The sequence below is a fragment of the Heloderma suspectum genome, chromosome 5 (assembly GCF_057233095.1).
Source record: "Heloderma suspectum isolate Gila_16-S chromosome 5, 16-S_ref, whole genome shotgun sequence".
In the NCBI taxonomy this organism is placed as follows: Eukaryota; Metazoa; Chordata; class Lepidosauria; order Squamata; family Helodermatidae; genus Heloderma; species Heloderma suspectum.
Genome location: NC_139462.1, coordinates 32,141,052 through 32,162,329, shown reverse-complemented (window position 1 = coordinate 32,162,329; position 21,278 = coordinate 32,141,052). Strand labels below are relative to the sequence as shown.

Below are 21,278 nucleotides of genomic sequence, written 5' to 3'. Positions count from 1 at the left end.
CCATGATCATGATCCCATGAAACCCTTATCAGAGTTTCTGATCGCAGAAGCTCTGTATGCACATTCATCGGAACACACTTGAAGAGCCCTTTTCAGACCTTTGCACTAAATGTGTGAAGTTCTAACTGGCAGCTGGGTGTATGGCAACATTGTGTGTGCTTCTGCATCCCCCTTCCCACTTTGCCCTACCTGCAAGCAGACAAATGCCTGCATAGGGCTATTCTACCACCTCATTCAACATCATATGTAAACCAGGCTTTACATTAGTTAAAAGCACTGCCTGCAGGGTCAAAATTAGATCCAATCTGCTCGAGATCAGCCTCCCATTCACTGGACGAGACCAGAGAGGCATGTGAGCAAATGCAGAATAAGTTTTGTCAAGTACTCTATAAAGGAGACAGAATATCAAATTAAAGATGGCCACTCCCTGGCTCTGTTTGTGGGAGTTAAAAATCCTCTTTTCACTGAAATAAATGAGAAAGGAGTTTTCCATACATCTTTAAAGCTCATTTTGTGATTTTTATCTACCATCCACTTTCTTGTAAAACTAAATTCAATGCATGGCTAAATCAGTTCAAGAGCACAAACTTCCATGGAAAAAAAATTGCAATCATTCCTTAATTTTAAGTTTTATCTATGAACTCTAAGGGCTCAGTGTTTGAAATTGCCAGGTTCAGGGTATGGGTGGAAAAAGAACATAGCCCCTAAGCCAGGAGTGGGACCTCAGCCTCGTTTCATGCAGACCTCAGGCGAGTTTCAAACACTGGCCACTTTTGCGTGAGTGGGACCAACTGAATGACTGGGTTCGCATGATCGGCAGATAGTTAACAAGCCATGGTGGCTTGTTAATTACACTGCACATGCCAGTCAGAGATTTGCATAATTACCTCGGCAGTGCAGCTCGTTGTGTCATACGAACCCGGTCAGGGTGGTTTGTTGTTAACAAGCTACCCAGAACCCATGGGTTGTTGAAGGGGTCTGGGTGGCTTGTTACCCTCAGCAACAAGCCACCCTGGCTGGGTTCACACGACAAACTGTGTTTCCGAGGGTTACTATGCAAAGCCCCCTGGCATGCGACTGGCATGTGCAGCATAGTTAACAAGCCACGGTGGCTTGTTAACTGCCTGCCAATCATGTGAACCGGCTTGTTGTTGGTATAAACCCATTCCCTAGTTGGATGGGTCAGACAATTTCAAATGATCATGGGACATGTTAGTTGGCTGGCACCCCAGCTGTTACAACAGGAACACGTTTGGAGGTATACAGCAACTCCATCCTACAGTCTCTGACATCATTTGTTTTTTTCTCCACCACCTCAGGTGCCTCAGTGACACCAAGGGCGTGTGTTCTATTTAAAAACAGGGCTGTAAAGTGCAGTAACAAGTCTCACTGTGACTAGAAAATTGCGATCTGATCTCTCCCTCAAGAGTAAACACAACAATGGCTTAACTGGAGTCCTGCGTTGGAAAGCGGTAGATAAAAATCAAAGGGAGAAGCATGGCTAGGGGAACAGGAAAGTGTTAAAAATGTGGAGGTTGCTGAATTGGCTCTTAAACATGGTAGGTTCATACAAAAATTAGGGGGCAAGGCTGAAGAAAGAAATTTGAGTCTCCTCTAGCAACTATAATTTTAGGAAAGATCAGAATGTACACTTGTCTTAAGCAGCGTTAGACAATATATGAATCAAGAGCCGTAGCTAAGCTAACCTCAATATTTTAGTTCCATAAAACATGATCTGGGATCTTACAGGTAATACCTTGCAGAGTGCTAATGATTAAAGATTTTTCTTAATTTTTATTAGAGTTTTCAGGTTGCAAGAAGTCCTCACTGTAAGCAATTTAACCATCAAAGAGACTGATAATATGTATGACCCTTTTGTCATCTGCATGCAGGAGTTCAAACCACTATGGTGTTGTGGCATCAAACAGCACGTTTTTTCAAAAACAAACGTTGAAGTAACAGTGAACAAATTCACTAAACTGTTCAAGAAAAAAAGAATAGAAAGAACAGAAACTGGGCTACATGAGCGGCATATGAAGGTGAAATACATTTATCGTATGCCATGCCATGGTTGAAGTGGATTGTAGCATACAAATAAATAAAGTGTTTAAATGTATTTAGATGTTACAGATGATCCAAGGTTTTAAGAAGTCAGTTCATGCTTCTACTTTACATATGCATTCAATTTATTTGAAGGATTTTCTTTCAACCCTTTTCTTCTTCTGTTAAGAAACTTAGCAACCGATCAAGTATCATTGAACACAGAGAACAGCTTATTTTTACCTTGTGCATCTATTAACATTCTTAACGTCCCCAGCAGCTTGAACTGAACAGGGGGCATCTCGGATCTGAGAAATTTCAATACTGCTTCTGCCACGCCAGCTGACAGCATCTTTGCCTTATTTACAACTGCATGAATAAAGAACAGATATCATCTCAAAAGAACTGCAAAGTTGATACTCTTACCCTGCATGAAGAAGCTTATTTTTAAGGCAGGCCATAAACACCTTTTCCAAAGATCCCTGAAAACAAATTATGGGGTTTTGACTGTGTGAGAGGTGGGCAAGATGCTCAGAGGTAGGAATATTGGGTATCATTTTATTCCATCCACCCCAGCAGTTCTGGGTACATCTGGTAGTGACAGGGCAGGGCAAGACAAGGCAATAATACAAACCACAAACATATCGGAATTGCTTGCCCAAATACATGTAAATCACATTATGTTTCCATGTATGTCACTCTCTCGGTGGCTTTAGATACCATCGTCCATGGTATCATTCTAGGGCTGGACAACTGTCTGAGTTGGGAGTGGGAGGCACTGCATTGCAGTGGTTTCACTCCTACTTGGATGGTTGGCTCCAGAAGGTGGTAGCTGGGGGATATTGCTCAACCCTGTGGGCTCTCCAGTATGAGGTTCCTCAGGGGTTGGTTTTATCCCCCATGTTATTCAACATCTACATGAAACCGTTGAGTGTGGTCATCCAGAGCTTTGGAGTGCGCTGTCATCAGTATGCTGATGACACGCAGCTCTATTTCTCCTTTTCATCTTCTTCAGGTGAAACTGTGGATGTGCTAAATTGGTGCCTGGCTGTGACAATGGACTGGATGAGGGCTAATAAACTGAAACTTAATCCAGACAAGATTGAGATACTATTAGTGGGTGGTTCTGCTGACCGGATGGAAGGTACCCAACCTGTTCTGGATGGGGTTGCACTCCCCTTGAAGGAGCAGGTTCATAGCTTGGGGGTCTTCCTGGAGCCATCTTTGTCACTAGAGGCTCAAGTAGCCTCAGTGGCACAGAGTGCCTTCTACCAACTTCGTTTGGTGACCCAGCTACGCCCCTATCTGGACAGATATAACCTAGTTTCACTTGTGTCTTCTCTGGTAACCTCCAAGTTAGATTACTGCAATGTGCTCTATGTGGGGCTGCCAATGAAGACGGGTCAGAAGCTGCAGCTTGTGCAAAATGCGGCAGCCAGAACGATAACGGGGACCAGAAGGTCCGAACATATAAGACCAATTCTGGCGCACTTGCACGGGCTGCCTATATGCTTCTGAGCCCAATTCAAAGTGCTGGTTTTGACCTATAAAGCCCTACATGGCTTGGGACCACATACCTGACAGAACACCTCTCCTGGCATGAACCGACCAGCATACTATGCTCTACATATACGGTTCTCCTCTGGGAGCCTCCTCTGAGGGATGCTTGGAGGGTGGCAACAAGGGAGAGCGCCTTTTCGGTGGTGGCTCCCCATTTATGGAATAATCTCCCTGACGAGGCCCACCTAGCACCAACATTGTCATCTTTTCGGCACCAGGTTAAAACTGCCCTCTTCTCTCAGGCATTTGGCAGCATAGTATGAGTCTCTTGGTTGTCTCTGGCTGATAGTTTAAATTGTTTTAGATATATGTTGGTCTTTGTTTTATATCATTATGTGAATTGTTTTTAGATTTTATATAATGTATTTTAATGGTTTTTAATTTTTGTGAACTGCCCAGAGAGCTTTGGCTATGAGGCAGTATAGAAATATAATAAAATAAATTAATGAAATCGGTATAGAAATTTTCACTGATATTTTTAAACCAGTTTATGCTGGAGTAAATGTTTTCACTATACAAATGAACATATGTCAACTGTGAAATATATACACACACCCCACCACCACCTTCCTGCCTTGCCCTCTAGCTTCCTGGCTGATGTTTTAATTCTATTATACCACAGTGGCCCGAGCTTTTGGAACCGCTCTGCCTTCAGATCCAAGGAGGAGACTGTCTCTGGCTGCTTTCTGTAACACAGTGGTGGACACTGCAGGAGGTCTTGGGGCCATTTTTGCCCCCTTGACACCCTCCCTCCATGGGCCGCATAGTGTGTATGTGTGTATCTATATCTGATTTGCCCCCCAAATTTTGTGGCAAACTGCTCCATAGTGCTAAAGGGATTAAATTTAGCTTGTTTGCAATGTTGCTGGTGGTGTGTTCACAGGTACATGGCAAAAGTTTTGTGTGTCCAAAGCATATACTGGAAGGGTGAAAAAATACATTTTTTCATGCAATATATGAGACCAGCAGTTCTTGCTTGTATGAAGATTACATTATCTGACTTGGAGAATCATCAAGCACTCTCACACACATAAACTATAGAGGTTCACAACACCACCACCACCCCTCTCTCTCAATATAGTTCAGAATGTGATTCTACAGGTTTTCACTTTCTTGCAGGAGCCAGCAGGATTGTTTTACTAAACAATTGTTTCAACTGGGCAGATGACTCTAATATGATGCTCCCTGATCGCTCTTGTTATCCATTTGTGGCACACAATAATCAAGAACTATGTCCATCTAAGGAAGCACTGTTTGTGTACTGTAGGGTGGGAGGTGGGGCTGGTTCACACAGGGTCTCAATGTGAATGTTCTATGTGCAGTATGAATCTATGTGGTGTGTGGGAAATAGCTTTGAGCCCATGCACCCCATCCTATTTACAGAACGCTTTGTATAAACCAACACCTATGCGCATGAATTTGTATACTGGTACATCCTACCCATGGGCAGTATCCAATGGTGTCATTCTGTTAGCACCAATAGCACTGCGCCAGTAAGAACTAGGTCCCAAACTATGCACAAGGGGAGAATCCAAATAACTTCTGCTTGTGCAACCATTTGTGCAGTCTCCCTTGCAAGCACTGACCAGACTCTGCTTAGCTTCAGCAAGGTGGCTGCCTCATGGGCCTTCAGGCCATGCCTTAGGTATATGTAAATGTGTACTATGAAATGGATGAAAGGGTTCCTTTTTGTGAACATGAATGCAGATTGTAAAGCTCTCTACATACCATAATTATGTTAACAACAAACAATACACCTTGCAAACAGCTGAAGAGAACACTGCGAGGAGCCTGTGTTTTTTGTTCAGCCTCTCGAGACTTCTCTTCCGCTGTATATGGCAACCACACCTGTTCCACCCCTGTGAAGCTCTCCACCCCCATGTGTGAAACAGGAGACAGACTTTGCTCCATAATGCATTTTAATTAAAAGTGAGAAGTTAGCTGGCATTTAGAATATGGACTAACAAGATGTTGCTTGTTCTGGCAGAGATCTCCTAGCTCAGAAGCTTATGTTTTATTTTTGTTTAAAAAGGACTCACTAAACTGTACTCTCACATCTCTAAGGGAATTTTAATATTAAATGTGCATTTCTTCTCAGTATTTTTGTATTTTGAAGAAGTAAATAAGTACGTGAAATGAAATAGGAGAATATGAATGTGCCTGGTGTTCAAATAGCCCTTAATTTTGCCCAGTAACTATGCAAATAGTCCTAAAAAACAAAACCTTTGTTCACAGCTAAATACTCCTCTAATAGGAGTTTGAAGATGAATAAATACATCAAATGTAGCAATGTACAGAGCACATGTAGCAGAGAAAAATAATTGAAAGATCCCTGGGTATTTCCCACACTCTTCATTAAATCTGATCAATTATCAACCCAACTTAGAGGCTCTTGGGCTCAATTCAGCGATGTGTAAAATCCATAAACACTTAATTTATATGCAGAGTACATCATGGGAAATGCTGGGTTGGATGAATCACAGGTCGGAATTAAGATTGCCGGGAGAATTATCAACAACCTCAGATACGCAGATGATAGCACCCTAATGGCAGAAAGCGAAGAGGATCTCAAGAGCCTCTTGTTGGGGGTGAAAGTGGAGAGTGCAAAAGCTGGTTTGAAACTCAACATTAAAAAAACGAAGATCATGGCATCTGGCCCCATCACTTCCTGGCATATAGAAGGGGAAGAAATGGAAGCAGTGACAGATTTTATTTTCTTGGGCTCCAAGATCACCGCAGACGGTGACTGTAGCCATGAAATTAAAAGACGCTTGCTCCTTGGGAGGAAAGCTATGGCAAACCTAGACAGCATCGTAAGAAGCAGAGACATCACCTTGCCGACAAAGGTCCGTCTAATCAAAGCTATGGTTTTCCCAGTAGCACCGTATGGCTGTGAGAGCTGGACTATAAGGAAGGCCGAGCGCCGAAGAATTGATGCCTTCGAACTGTGGTGCTGGAGAAGACTCTTACGAGTCCCCTGGACTGCAAGGAGGTCAAATCAGTCCATCCTAAAGGAAATCAACCCTGAGTGCTCATTGGAAGGACAGATACTGAAGCTGAAGCTCAAATATTTTGGTCACCTAATGCGAAGAGAAAACTCCCTGAAAAAGACCCTGATGCTGGGAAAGACTGAAGGAAAAAGGAGAAGAGTACGGCAGAGGATGAGATGGCTAGATAGCCTCACCGATGCAATGAATATGAACTTGAGCATGCTTGGGGATAGAGGGGAGGACAGGAAGGCCTGGCGTGCTATGGTCCATGGGGTCACAAAGAGTTGGACATGACTTAACGACTGAACAACAACAAAAGTGCAGCTGGTTTATTTATTGGTGGATGAATTTGCTCCTGGATTTTACAGAAAATTCACCCACTTGTCTCCTTCTCTCATTTATATGGTACTTACATTTTACAATATAATGGGCAGTATCCAATGGTGTCACACTAGCAGAGCAAATCAATGCTACATCATTAGGACTTGCTAGACAAAGGGTCAAGAAGCAACAGTCAGAACCAGACATGGAACAACCGATTGGTTCAAAATTGGGAAAGGAGTACGACAAGGCTGCATATTGTCACCCTGCTTATTTAACTTATATGCAGAGTACATCATGAGAAATGCCGGGTTGGATGAATCAGAGGTCGGAATTAAGATTGCTGGGAGAATTCTCAACAACCTCCGATATGCAGACGATACCACCCTAATGGCAGAAAGCGAAGAGGATCTCAAGAGCCTCTTGTTGAGGGTGAAAGAGGAGAGTGCAAAAGCTGGTTTGAAACTCAACATTAAAACAACGAAGATCATGGCATCTGGCCCCATCACTTCCTGGCATATAGAAGGGGAAGAAATGGAAGCAGTGACAGATTTTACTTTCTTGGGCTCCAAGATCACCGCAGACGGTGACTGTAGCCATGAAATTAAAAGACGCTTGCTCCTTGGGAGGAAAGCTATGGCCAACCTAGACAGCATAGTAAGAAGCAGAGACATCACCTTGCCGACGAAGAATTGATGCTTTCGAACTGTGGTGCTGGAGAAGACTCTTACGAGTCCCCTGGACTGCAAGGAGGTCAAATCAGTCCATCCTAAAGGAAATCAACCCTGAGTGCTCATTGGAAGGACAGATACTGAAGCTGAAGCTCCAATATTTTGGCCACCTAATGCGAAGAGAAAACTCCCTGGAAAAGACCCTGATGCTGGGAAAGACTGAAGGCAAAAGGAGAAGGGGACAGCAGAGGATGAGATGGCTAGATAGCATCATGGATGCAATGAATATGAAGTTGAGCACGCTCCGGGAGAGAGCGCAGGACAGGAAGGCCTGGCGTGCTATGGTCCATGGGGTCACGAAGAGTCGGACACGACTGAACGACTGAACAACAACAACAGACAAAAGGAAAAAAAAACAGTGACTTGGTGCCAAATTTCAGCAGCAGACCACACTACCCAAATGTGGTGGCAAATTGACGCTTTTTCCCTTTGCCTGGCAAGTATGAATGATGTTATGCTAGTGTTAGTCTATGCTAGCGCTACGTCATTAGCACCGTGACAGCATTAGATAATGCCCAATAAAAACAGCAAAAGCAACCAATACTATCTTGTCTGGCATTTTCCTCTAAGTGCTCAAAATACTTGGAATAGTCTCTCAGTAATCCTCACAATACTGCTGTAAAGTAGGCCCATATTTTTTATTCCTATCTTAGAGGTAAGGAACCAGACTAAGAGACAGTGGTTTGACCAGTGATGCCCCCTGCCCACCTCATTTAGTTCACAGCTGATCTAAGATTTGAACCAGGGAACTTCCAGCCACTGCTCATAGGAAAATAGTTAGGAAAATGAGGTTACGGCTGCAATCCTAAACACAGTTACTAGGGACTAAGCAAGCCATAGTGGGGATTTCTTCTGAATAAATATGTACAAGATTGTACCAAATGTTTCGTAATGATATGCATGAGGCCACACAATTTGCTGAAGGAAAAACTTCATCACCTAACTAACACAGATCCCTCTTCCCTTGGAGCTGTCCTGAGAAAGTTATTCTTAGGTGTTTCATACCACACTAAATGACTTACCAGGAATAGCAAGATTTCGGAGAGCACTCAGTGCTGCATGCTGCACTGTGACATTTCCATCCTCCACATGTCTGTCCAGTAAGTCCATCAGTTTCTGAACGATACCATTATCCACCATATGGATGCAGTTTCCATCTGCACAAGACCGGAGAATCAGATGAAAAATAAAAGGGTTCTCTGTGTTGAATGCATAGTTGTGCCCCACACCCCCTACCTGTGCTACACACAGAGAGATGCCAGGGCGACAGTAAACTTTGATTATAAGGACCTCTTCTGCAGCACCAGTTAATAACTTAAAATAAAACTGGGAAGAACATGAAGCTTGACATATTGTGTATCACCCTTGGGGCACCTAAGAGTCAAAAGACATTTTTCCAAAGTGCTTTTTTGCCCGGGCGATGTATATTTAAATGTATAGCCAACCCCAGGTTCCACATAGCTTACTTTAAAAAAAATATCTGTCCCCATCACTCCTTAAACCTGAAGGTACATTTTAAAATATACATTTTGAAGCAACTTTCCCAAACGAAGTACCTTTCCACGTACTCCTTTTCCTTTGACTGCACCATGGGGAAACCATCAACTCATTATACCGCTCAACTTATATCTGACGAGTGTTAACCGTGTGCCTGTATTTTAAGTCCCGAAATTTAAAAAACAAGTTTTTCTAGAAATCAGGTCTGTTCTCGACTGTTTAAAATTCCCAGTATAAAATGCATTGTACACATAAATATACAGCACAACTGCAATTTAACTTTAGTACCAATGACATGCTGGAATGTTAACCTCAATGGCTCTCACCGTTTCTAGCAAAATTTGCAATTGCCAAAGCTCCTGCAAGCTGTAGCTGATGGCTATTAGATGGGATCCATAAAAGCACCCTTTGGAACACGCTGCCTTTTCCTCCTTCAAATAATTTTTGCATTGATTCATCTGGAAGCGAAAGAAACAAAGCACTTTTAGCCAGTGGAGGCGGGTGGCTCCGATGTCAGTGGGGTGGTGAATCTACTTTGGGTTTCAGCCAGAACTCTGAAGGAGCTATCCAAGGTGATTCATCTAGCCCAGTTTCATCTATGCTGCTGGCAGTGGCTATCCAAGATCTCAGCCAGAATCCCAGGCATCTGGGATCTTGTGCATGCGAAGTATTTGCTCCTCCACAGAGCCATGTAAGGCTCAGGACAAACTATTCCCTCATTACATTCAATGCAGCTACATCATAACCACTAGGTTTACAGTAGATGTAAATCTTCAATGCAGCAGATAAAATCAGTAGGTTTGGGTACCACATCTACTTCTGTCTGGGAAAATATATGTGTGGGGAAAGCAACTTTAGGTGAAAGGTTTAAGCAGATTTTCACATGTTTCTGCTACCCTGGGTTCACATGATTTAACCCACTGACTGAAATATGATGGCAAGAAAGATGAACCTGATGTGCTAATGATGGCATGAGAATTACCTGATATACTATAGGGTGACTTCACATACAATACTCACCGCCCAGCAGTAGTAGAACCATAAGATCAGAGGCGGTTTTAAGTTCGGCAATGTCATCCTCTTTGTCACTGTCTACGGTCTTTTGGACTATCTCAAGTAGACATTCTACAAGGCCTGCTTCAACCAGCTGCAGTTTAATGATATCTGGATGAAGAATATCAAGAACATAATGGCTCCATGAGCTAAAATGCTTTTCATCTACCATGAGTCCAAATAAAACATAATGAAACCAGTGTGACAAAGCAGCAGGCAAGGTGCATGCCATACATTGGCATTGATACCATCTTTTCATTTATGGAAGCTGTACAGGCATCGTTGTCAACCTGCTGGTACTATGAGGGTAGTAAGTCATAGAAGACATTCTAAGATTCCAGAAGCGGCTACAGATGTTATGTCTATGAAATACTGGTCCTTATTCTTGGTTTGTAGCAGAGTTTTCAATATAATGACTCAATTATTCATTTTTGAAAGGCGAAAAGAAAAAAGTACTTTATGGTAATATAAGTGCATCTTGGATACTAAAAGAAGAAGACAACATACAAATAGAAATAGATTTTCTATAGAGACAAATACTGAATGGCAAAGAGCGAACAAATCAATACAAAGTACATGATTTGCCTCAGTTTAATAAAGATTTATTTGCCTTCCTGCAGCTTATGAGCTGTATTGAGCAACAACTGTTGCCCCCTGCTCCCCCACAAAGCAAATTCATATGCTTCTGCTCTGTGGAAATAGGAGGTGGGCTTTTCCTGTGGAGGCACAGATGGTTTCTAGTCTAGCCTTCTTAGTGTTATGTACACTTTGTACATGCAGGGTGATTTCTGATGCAGTGTTTTACTCAGCCATGTATTTTGAGGGCCAAACTAGACATGCATGTGATACGTAGCATGCAGCAATGTATCTTCTTTTTCTCTGATTAATTACAAGTGACAGAGGGGAATCTTACTTGGAATGCAGCATGAGGTGCCAACAGGGACTTTTTTCTAAGCATACTAGCCATGAAAGGGTGTGTGTGCGTGTGCTCCGATTAGGGTGACGAGGAATGAGATTCAAAAGACTGCTTGTCCGTATTTCTCTGCCTATATTCCAACCCCACCCACCCACCCACACTCTGCTTTGCAGATATGAACTTAAAATTCATGTATCTCAGTTTTCCCTTCCTGTGAAATGGGTTCCTGCTTCAAAGCAGAAAAATGTCAGCCCACAGCAGTGTGTTAGTGTGTTGTGGGGATCACACCTGAACTCCCCCTATGACAATAGTGATCTCTGTCAAGCAACTGAGTATTTGCCTCAGTGTGCCTCTGTGTGAAAGTCAATGTCAGTTTAATTTCTACATACTTGTAATGTATTGCTTAATTGTTCTTATGGTCTTTGCAAGCAAGGAGGATGGGCGGTGAACTAGATTTAGTTGACTCCGCCTATAATAACCCCTTGGCTCCACCCCACCAACCCCAACAGGCAACAGCTGTCACTGCCACATGGTAAATGGTAGTCTGTATGCTCCCTTCCTATGACAGACCTAGACAGCATAGTAAGAAGCAGAGACATCACCTTGCAGACAAAGGTCCATCTAATCAAAGCTATGGTTTTCCCAGTAGTAATGTATGGCTGTGAGAGCTGGACTATAAGGAAGGCTGAGCGCCGAAGAATGGATGCTTTCGAACTGTGGTGCTGGAGAAGACTCTTACGAGTCCCCTGGACTGCAAGGAGGTCAAATCAGTCCATCCTAAAGGAAATCAACCCTGAGTGCTCATTGGAAGGACAGATACTGAAGCTGAAGCTCAAATATTTTGGCCACCTAATGCGGAGAGAAAACTCTCTGGAAAAGACCCTGATGCTGGGAAAGACTGAAGGCAAAAGGAGAAGGGGACGGCAGAGGATGAGATGGCTAGATAGCATCACCGATGCAATGAATATTAACTTGAGCACACTTCGGGAGAGAGCGCAGGACAGGAAGGCCTGGCATGCTATGGTCCATGGGGTCACGAAGAGTCGGACACGACTGAACGACTGAACAACAACAACAACATGCTCCCTTCATGACTGAGTTCAGGTGAGAAAAGTAAAGTACAGATAACCCATTTCAGACTCTTCTAGTCAACAGGTTCTGTCGAAATTGGGTGCGCAGCTATTTCCAGTTTTCTATCTGTTATGAAAGTCCTTTAATGATGTTGGTTAAGGAAATTAGTAACAGAAAATAGTGAATGTGTAAGTGATGCTGCAGTTCTATACCACATACCTGAGAATGAGTCTCGTTGAACTCAGCGGGACTTACTTCTGAGTAGACATGTATAGGATTGTGCTGTGAATCAACCACCTTCTTAAATTTAGGGCAAAGTCAGCCATAACATTTTAATTTGTTTTATTTATTTATTCATTTAATATATTTATATATCATTGACCGCACTAAAAAATATCTTTATGCGGTTTTCAGTATAGAACTGATTTGAACACACCTATGCTGCATTCAGAAGCCCTGTTCAGGTATTTCCTTGAATGCATGAGGGCTTAAAATGGGTAGGGGGACATGTCTGTATGCGCTGGCTCTGCCCCCTACATCCCCATGTCCACCAACCCCTGCCCCCTCTATCCCCAACCTTGCCATGTTTAGTGGCAAGGTCTGAAGGGGCATTCTACTTGTGCTCCCTTGAATGTGAGTAGAACTCTCTGTGCCATTGGAGCCTCTGCCTCATCAGTGTCTCCAATTATGGTGAGAATTCCATTCGCATAGAAAATGCTGTAGCTCAGTGGTAGAGCACATTGTTTTCATGCAGAAGGTCCCAGATTCAATCCCTGGCATCTCCAGGTGTGGCTGGAAAAATTCCTGCCTGAAACCCTGGAGAGCTGCTGCCAGTCAGTGTACTGGGCTAGATGGACCAATGGGCTGTCTCAGTATAAGGCAGCTTCCTATGTTCCGAGCAGTAGAACACCCCTTCAGTCCTCTCTGCTCAATAAGGGAAGGTCAGAGACTAAGGAAGCTGGTGTACATGGAGAGTTAGGAGGTGGGACCAGGATGTGCTGCGCCAACCTGCTACACAGTTTAAGAAGTCATGCATTCAGGTGAATACCTGAACAGGGCTACTGGTATGGTGTGAATGTGTGTTCAAACCACTTCCATCATGCTTGGAATGTTATGTCTGTCTTCACCCTCTTAAAACTTTTTCCTGCCTCATCCAATAGTAAACAACACTGCTTTGAAATGTTCATATCTAAATTAGCTAAATAAAAATAGGCCAACTAATGCTTTTCACACAGACAACTTCAGCCAGCCAGCTTCATTAACAAGAACTATGATCTCTCTCTCTCTCTCTCTCTCTCTCTCGCGTGCGCTCTCTCTCTCCCCCCCCCTTCTGAGAAAAAAACTGTTACCAGCGACTCACCATTTTCTGCCAAAGGAGCCAAAACTTCAAAAATCATCTCCTTCTTGTCATGTTCTACTTGCTTTTTGAACAGCTTCACAAGCTCTTCGGCAATGTTTGTGTAAGCGAACTGCTCTTTGCTTGATTCTGTGAAATCAAGAAGGAGAAAGCTAAGGGCACAGAAAAACAAAATCAAGTGGCAGAACTGTTTCCTCTTCAGTTTATTAGGTTACTCAGTGCAGTGATTAACAGAGCTAAACAGTCTTCCCAGACAGGAACAACACACTCCAATACTTAAAACCTGTCACTAAATTAAAAGAAAAACATCTAGGATTTTTAAGATAAATGTGCTGACCTGAATTATTAATTATGTTCGAAGCTGTTAGAAATTTGCACCAGTGGAACATGAACGTACCCATAGCAACAGCGAAATTACTAACATATAAATTAAGCCTTCAGCTGCCGTCAGCCAAACAAGAAAAATTACACAGTGAGTGCACTGGGATTCTGATTGAAGAGATTAAAAGGTCAGGCCCGGTGCCTTAACATTTACAGAGATGAATGCTGGTGGAATTTGTTCTGGTGTTTCAAAACAGCTGAATTCACATGCCTAGATTCAACATCCTTTCTGGGTACCCCGATGTAGGGCTGCTTTGTCTGTTGGCTCTTCAAATGCAAATAGAATATTCAATTTATCGACCTGTCCTGTCACATTTTAAGATGTCAGTCAATCAATATATGTGCCAGTGTAAAAAATTACCTACCTAATGGTACAATCCTATACATGTTTAGACACAAAGAAGTCCTACAGTGCCCAGCATACCCCAGCCAGCATAGCTGCTGGAGGGATGCTGGGAGTTGTTGGACATTTTTCTGTCTAACCATGCACAGGATTGCACCCTAAAACTTCTAAGTCTAGACATGAGATGATCACTGCGCAGAAAAGGATTTTAGTAATAGATACCGCACGGAAATAATTATTATAATTAATAATTATTATGATAATTAATAAGAGCTATTATATTATTGTTATTTATTTATTGAGCACCATCAGTGTGCATGGTGCTTTACAGAGCTCAAGAGGTCAAATCCTTGCCCTACAATCTAAACTATGACATGTGGAAACAACAGAGGAAGGAGAGGGAAGTTGAGGCAGAGGGAAACAGGGAAGCGATATGTGTTGTTTCTGCTGCACGTGCCTTGGCTTAGTTATAGGCTGAGTTATAGTACTGCATGGGAACTACGAGACTGTTCCAAAGGCTTCACAGAAAAAGTGGGTTTTGGGATTCTAAGGACATAAGAGAGGGGGCATCACACAGGTGTTCCAGGAGACAATTCCAACCATGATTTTGAATATAAGAGCTAATGTAAGCAAACTTTATCTGGTTATTTATGTGCAGTGGCAATAGTACAGTTTTCCTGTCATTTATGCATGTACAGATGCACAACACAGAGTTTTGAGGGTCAGGGCTGTGACTGTCTTCTTTCTTACATGACATGTTGAAATGAAGCTTTCTGTAGATTTATACTTGTGACTTTTAGCCCACACAGTACCTTTTCCCAAACGAGTTTAATGTTGTGGTGGCACCAGTGAGGCTCAAAGTAACAAGTGAGGGATTTGCTCCCCAATAGCAGCCTGCCCTTGCCCTTTCCCACAGGAAATGAGAGGATACCCAGAAGCCTCTGCACTGTGCAGAGGCCATTGTAATACTCTTTTATTTGCCCTTGCACCTCTTGCTTCCTCCCTAACTTAGCCTCTCTGTCAAGTGCTGGAGATTTATTTATTTGTTTGTTACATTTATATCCCACCTTTCTTCCAAGGAGCCCAAGGTGGCATACACAATCCTCCTCCCCATTTTATCCTTACAACAACCCTGTGAGGTAGGTTAGGCTGAGAGTCAGTGACTGGCCCAAAGTCACCCAGTAAGCTTCATGGCTGAGTGGAGACTAGAACCCAGATCTATCGAGTCTTAGTCCAACATTTAACCACTATACCACACTGGCTCTCTCCTGTGCCCTTCTAAACATTATCCTAGTAACCTGTAGATGTTGCTCTAAAAACCTATAACTTTATAACTGCAGAAACATCTTCTGCGTCTTCTTTTTTATTGACGGCTGAGAAACAACTATACATTGTTGAGACACAAGATTTTCTTACAGGTGGTAAGAAAAATCCTACACAAAGGCACTGTAATTAAACCTTTAAAATAAGATATACAATAAACTTTATTTAAGTAGAAGCATGGATGGATGAACTCATGTGATGCCATTAGGCAGAAAGGAAGGAGCTTGAAAAGGGAGTTCGGGGTCCTTGAATAGTGAGCATGCAGGACAATTGTAGTATTGTTTTTCAATTTGAAAATTTGCTAGAAATAGTAAATAAGAATGATATAACATTGCTAAATAGAGAAATGATTTAGGGGTTGCATCCCAGGACTTACCAAGTTCTGCTAAGTTTCCAAACGCAACAAGGCACATTTCAGTCAAAGCCGAATTTTGGCAATGAATGCCCAACAATTTCACTAATGTTGGGATAACTCCCATTTTGATGAGCTGAGTCTGTAGGGTATCTAAATACAGACACACACACACACCACACACACGAACAAACAAAAAGACAAATGCATTTAAGTTAGCACTTCTCCTTGCATTGTCATCTCAATACTGCCTCCTTAGTTATTATCCAGTATCAAAAACATAACACTCAGGCAACTGTACAGTAAAAATATTTCTTCTCCTTGTTCCTTCTGATGTCTGCTTAGCATTCAAACCTACCATGGGAAAGAAATCCATATATGGTCCACTACATGAGAGAAACTGCTGCTTGGCATATCTACACAATAAACATAGATTAGTTTTATCATTTTAACTATAAGTCTTGTCCTCCTGCATTCCTGCCCTCCTCCTCCCCACTCATCCTCCACAAATCTTGGGAAACTGTAGTTTGCTGAGGGCCCTACACCCTCTTCACAGAACTACAACTCTCGTGGTTGCTTTGGAATGATTGTTAAACCATTTTAGGCGAAATCCTATGGCCGCTAGACAGTGTCTAGATGGCCATAGGATTTTTCAAGTTCCTAGAAATCTGACTCTCCACTCCCTCCTCTGCTACCTCATAGGAGGTGTGGTTCATCCCCACCTCTGTGCTTGGAAATGCAGCATGGAGCGCCTGAAAAGGGAGCGTTCCTGGGAATGGGGAGGGGACCGCAGAAGTGCTGGTATGATGCTTCCTATTCACTGTCCAGCCTCCCCCACCCCCACTCTGAGGCGCCCTGGCTAGACAGCCAAAATGGGCCGTTAAGCTACAAATGCAGGGTGACTGGAGTGCGGAGGAGAGGATCCCCTCCAAGCTCTGCCCGTCCTGCATTGGATAAGTAGCCACCTCTGAGTTTGGAGGCGGCCAACTATTCCCATAGGATTGTGCCCTTAAATTGCTAGTGAATATATATGCCCTCTAGACCCCGCATGAGTCATAGATTTATTAACAATAAAAAAGAGCAGGCTTGCAAGTACCATCCCAGTGTAATTAATATAATGTGTTATTTGTTAGACTTAGAGGTCTGTGTGTGCATGAACTACTGAATTGATAGCAATAATGATCCTCCATACCCAAATTGGGTCTGTGGGGTCATTACTAGTTCAGCAGATCCTATGCACAAAGACTTGGGATGGATCCAGACTTAATTATTCTTAGAGTAATAAACCCACTGAAATCAATAGCGCGAGTTACCCATGACTAATATACATCCCATTAATTTAGCACAACTAAGTCTGGATCCAACCTATAGCATGCAGGTCCTCTTCTACTTTTTATTTATTCTAAAGGAAGTGCTTGACACCTGATCTGGGCCACCACGAATGGGGAAGTGAGGTTTAAGCCTTCCCTCTCCAAAAGCTTTCCTCCCCAAATTCCCTTTTCCAGGGGTGCAGCAATTAAAAAACAAAAACACAGCCTGCATTGGCATGCATTTCCATGTACACATTGCAACTCTGCAGAATTATGGATTGTGGCCCTTTACTGCAAATCCTGCAGTCCGTTATATGTGTGCAAAGTCCTTTGATTTCAAGGGGATTTACATGTGTATACCAGTGTGCAAGATCACAGGGTTCTTCAATAAGGAAGGATTGTGACCAGGGCCGGCCCTATCATTACACAGTGAGGCAGGCACTGCAGGTGTCAGATTTGGGGTGACATGAAAGAGTAGCAAATTGTTAATTATCTACTTTGTTACTATTGTATTTTTACTAACAAGGATGGGGAGAAGTGCTTGTGGGATTTTCTGCCTCAGGTGCCAGAATAACTTGGCTGCCCTTGCGTACCATGCTCCTTGACTTAGGACTGGGTGCCATTTGCTGCTCCACGTCAGGCAGAAAAATGTCTTGGGCCAGCCCTGATTGTGGCCCAAATAAATGAATAATACCTTTGTCATTTATACACTCCCAAATTCCATCCTAAATTGCTAAGTAATACATCCCAAGGTTACAGGGAGTTAAATGGTTCTGTCATAGCACAACTGAATAACACTAAGGACCAGATTAAACTTATGATTAAAAATAACAGTAAGGTTACTCCATTAATCATAAAATGCCATTCCAGACTATGTCCAATAAAAGGTAAGTTTAGTGAAGAGTATTGGCTATATTAATATGATGTCAAAAGCATCCCCCTCTTTCCTTTACCAACAACACATTTTTGCTCTGAAACAGTAGCAAGGGTGGCCCTCCAGATGTTGCTGGACTTCACCTGTCATCAGCCCCAGCCAGTATGGCACATGGCCAATGGACAGGATTGATGTGAGCTGCAGTCCAGCAACATCTAGAGGGCCATGGGTTCCCCACCGCTGGAGCAAGGTAAGCAAGAAAAGGGATAGAACAAGTCCTTATGGGCACCTACTAAAATGTTATGCAAGCAAGTGAAGTCACAATATAGAGGACAAAAAGCTTGAGAACACAGAGAAGTTTAACAAAGAACAAGAACAGAAGATCTGAGAAAAGTCCTGTGGTCAATATGATGATGACATTTTTCAGTGAGGGACGTTTTTATCTATCTAAAATTATTTCTAGGCCACCTTTAACAGTGGGATGTTTTCCCTCCCTCCCTCTACATAATGGCTTGAATAAGTTGGCAAAGATGTTTTACGATTATCAGTTAGGAACACTATTCGTTGTTGTTTTTTAAATAACCAAAACAACAGCTTCCTCAATTTAGGGTGCAATCCTATGCATGTTTAGGCAGAAAAAAAGTCCTACAACTCCCAGCATGCCCCAGCCAGCCATGTAGGACTTTTTTTCTGTCTGAACATGCATAGGATTGCACCCTTAATGAGTAAAGTATATCTGCTTTGCAGTCAAAGCAAATGATGCAATATGAGATGTAGACTTGGGGTTTTTTTTGGATTCCTCTACTGTTTCCTCCTGAGCAGAATCATGGGGTCCTATAGCTTCACTTGCTGAAACAAACACAGATGTATGTGTGACAACCTTAATCCTTTGGTAAATGGCAAATCTGCAGTTACTTTTTTTTAACCAGATGGGCACACTTTTTTTTAACCAGACACTCATTTGTTCCAGACTCTTAAGGCACTGAACAACTGATTTGCTGTAGCAGAAATCCAGAAAAAATGAGCACATGATTCTACAGCAGGTGTAAAGGACAAGGCCTGTGTGTCATCCTTGGATCTCCCTGCAATGTACAATGTGGGTGCTTCATCCAAATGCCTGCCTTACACAGATCTTTACTCTGAGGGTCAAACTACACATTACATTACTTGAGTAGTGTGCAGTTGAGTCTATTTGTTTTTATTTGAAAGTAAGTGATCCAATTCGAAGCAGGACCAGTGTGTGTGTGGGATTAATTAACAGGGATCCCCTGCTACCTGTTGGCTTCCTGGAATCCCCCCACCCCCAACCTGGTGGATTAAAAAAGAAAAGCTTCCATTGACTAAGAAACAGTGTTTTAAAGGGTCCTTTGGTCTGCTCCAGAAAGGCATTTCTTATGCTCTTACAAAATGAAAGAAAATAAACTGTATTTACAAATATTTTGCATCCAAAGTTCTGAACGAATGAGGCTGTAGACCTATTCACACTTACCTGGGGTAAATCCCATTGAACTCAACAGGGCTTGCTTCCAAGTAGACATGTACAGGATTGTGCTGTGAAGAGTTTGTGTTCATACTTCTATTTTCAGCTTTAGTTACCTGGTTTAAAGGTGCAATCCGATGCACGTTTAGACAGAAAAAAGTCCTAAAGCTTCCAGCACTCCTCAGCCAGCCAGCTAGGGAATTGTCTGACCTTTTTCCTGTCTAAGCATGCCTAGGATTGCACCTACCCCTTTACTGAATGAAGTATGGTAACTCCAGTTTTTACAGACAATAGAAAATTACCAAGAATGATTCAACATTTGGTTCAGCCTCTTAAATCAAAACAAACAGTACTATTCAATACTAACTGAAATTATTTATGAGTAAGCCTTCCACAGATTGCAAGCCAATTAAGAGATCTCGGAAAGCCCTTACCCCCACTGTCATGGTGCTACTGAAGTTAAATTTAGGTAAGCCCATAATGCTACCAGCACATGTATAAAAGGTAATTCTACCCCTAGCACACATGAGGGGGTAAATATTAACCCGCTCTCCTTTAACTCCACTGCAAGTTGCTTAGAATCCTGAGGCTTCTTCAGATGTTACTTTGGCTGCTGTTTGCTAACACTGGAAGTTTGGGGAATTGTACGGGAGGACTTCATACTATGCATCCTTCCCATGGATATAACTGTGGTACAGGAAAGAGCCATGCTGCAGGAACTAGCATCACATTACTAAAGGTAATGCCACAAGGAGGCCTTGGGCTCCCTAGGAAGCCTGGAAAAAGCAAAAAGTCTTTAGAGGAACTGGTCCAGGAGAAGAACTCCAATTGATGGGAAGTATCACAATGTTCTAGACCAGCCTTTCTCCACCTGGTGCCCTCCAGATCTGTTGGACTACAATTCCATAGCCCCAAACAGCATACCATCTTGCTGGCTGGGACTGATGGGACTTGTAGTCCAACACATCTGCAGGGCACCAGGCTAGGGGAAGCTGGTCTAGAGTGTCTTTATAATTAAGCCTAGGGGAAGAAAGAGTCATGACAAAAGAATAAAAGGTCAGAAAACACAACACATAGAAAACAATGAATAGGGAATTCACATTCCTATAGTTCCTGTATTGCTTCAAAAGACATTAAGAGGCTATAACGGGACATATCCACCTATACAGGTTGTCTTTGGAAACCAAATCTCTACATTCACAGCCAAATTCACTCCAGAAGTTTCACTTCCTCAAGTGAACTCAGGTTTCAGATTCCTACGAAGTAATTTTTTATGCAGCACCATTTGCCTACGGCAGTGTTCTGAACACTGAACAATGCTTTAAGAGACATCTATGGTGATGTGGTGAAAGTAACATTCTAACTCACTCTTGCTTATAAGTTAAACCAACAGAACCTGCAGCTCATTATAATTGTAGGCAAAGATGAGGCCATCTTGACATAGAGCTAAATTCAAACACTAAGGCAACCTGTCTCCTTCTTTAGTGAAGAGTTCACAAATTTCACCGTTGAAAGTGAAGCTTACATTTTTAAGAGGAAGCATGTTATAGCCTGAAGAGTCTTTTCTTCACTGAATATTTTGCCACCACAAGAAATATCAGCTAAGTACAACACAAGACAAGAACAGGCCCTATATATTCCATAATAGGAAAGGGTACTGAATGGATTGTGATATGCAG

General features: G+C 42.5%; 1 protein-coding gene across 28 annotated transcripts in view; it reads right to left on the bottom strand.

Moving 5' to 3' along the window:
* RAP1GDS1 (Rap1 GTPase-GDP dissociation stimulator 1) overlaps positions 1 to 21,278 on the bottom strand; it is a 135,385-nt gene that overhangs the window by 19,854 nt on the left and 94,253 nt on the right. For all 28 annotated transcript variants that reach the window (XM_084855685.1, XM_084855678.1, XM_084855680.1 and 25 more), the window contains 6 exons: positions 15,960 to 16,088; positions 13,540 to 13,665; positions 10,160 to 10,303; positions 9,466 to 9,597; positions 8,665 to 8,799; positions 2,284 to 2,409 (listed from right to left, as the gene is read on the bottom strand). In XM_084855685.1, the coding sequence (XP_084711811.1) occupies positions 2,284 to 2,409; positions 8,665 to 8,799; positions 9,466 to 9,597; positions 10,160 to 10,303; positions 13,540 to 13,665; positions 15,960 to 16,088 (792 nt within the window). The remainder of the gene's footprint in view (positions 1 to 2,283; positions 2,410 to 8,664; positions 8,800 to 9,465; positions 9,598 to 10,159; positions 10,304 to 13,539; positions 13,666 to 15,959; positions 16,089 to 21,278) is intronic.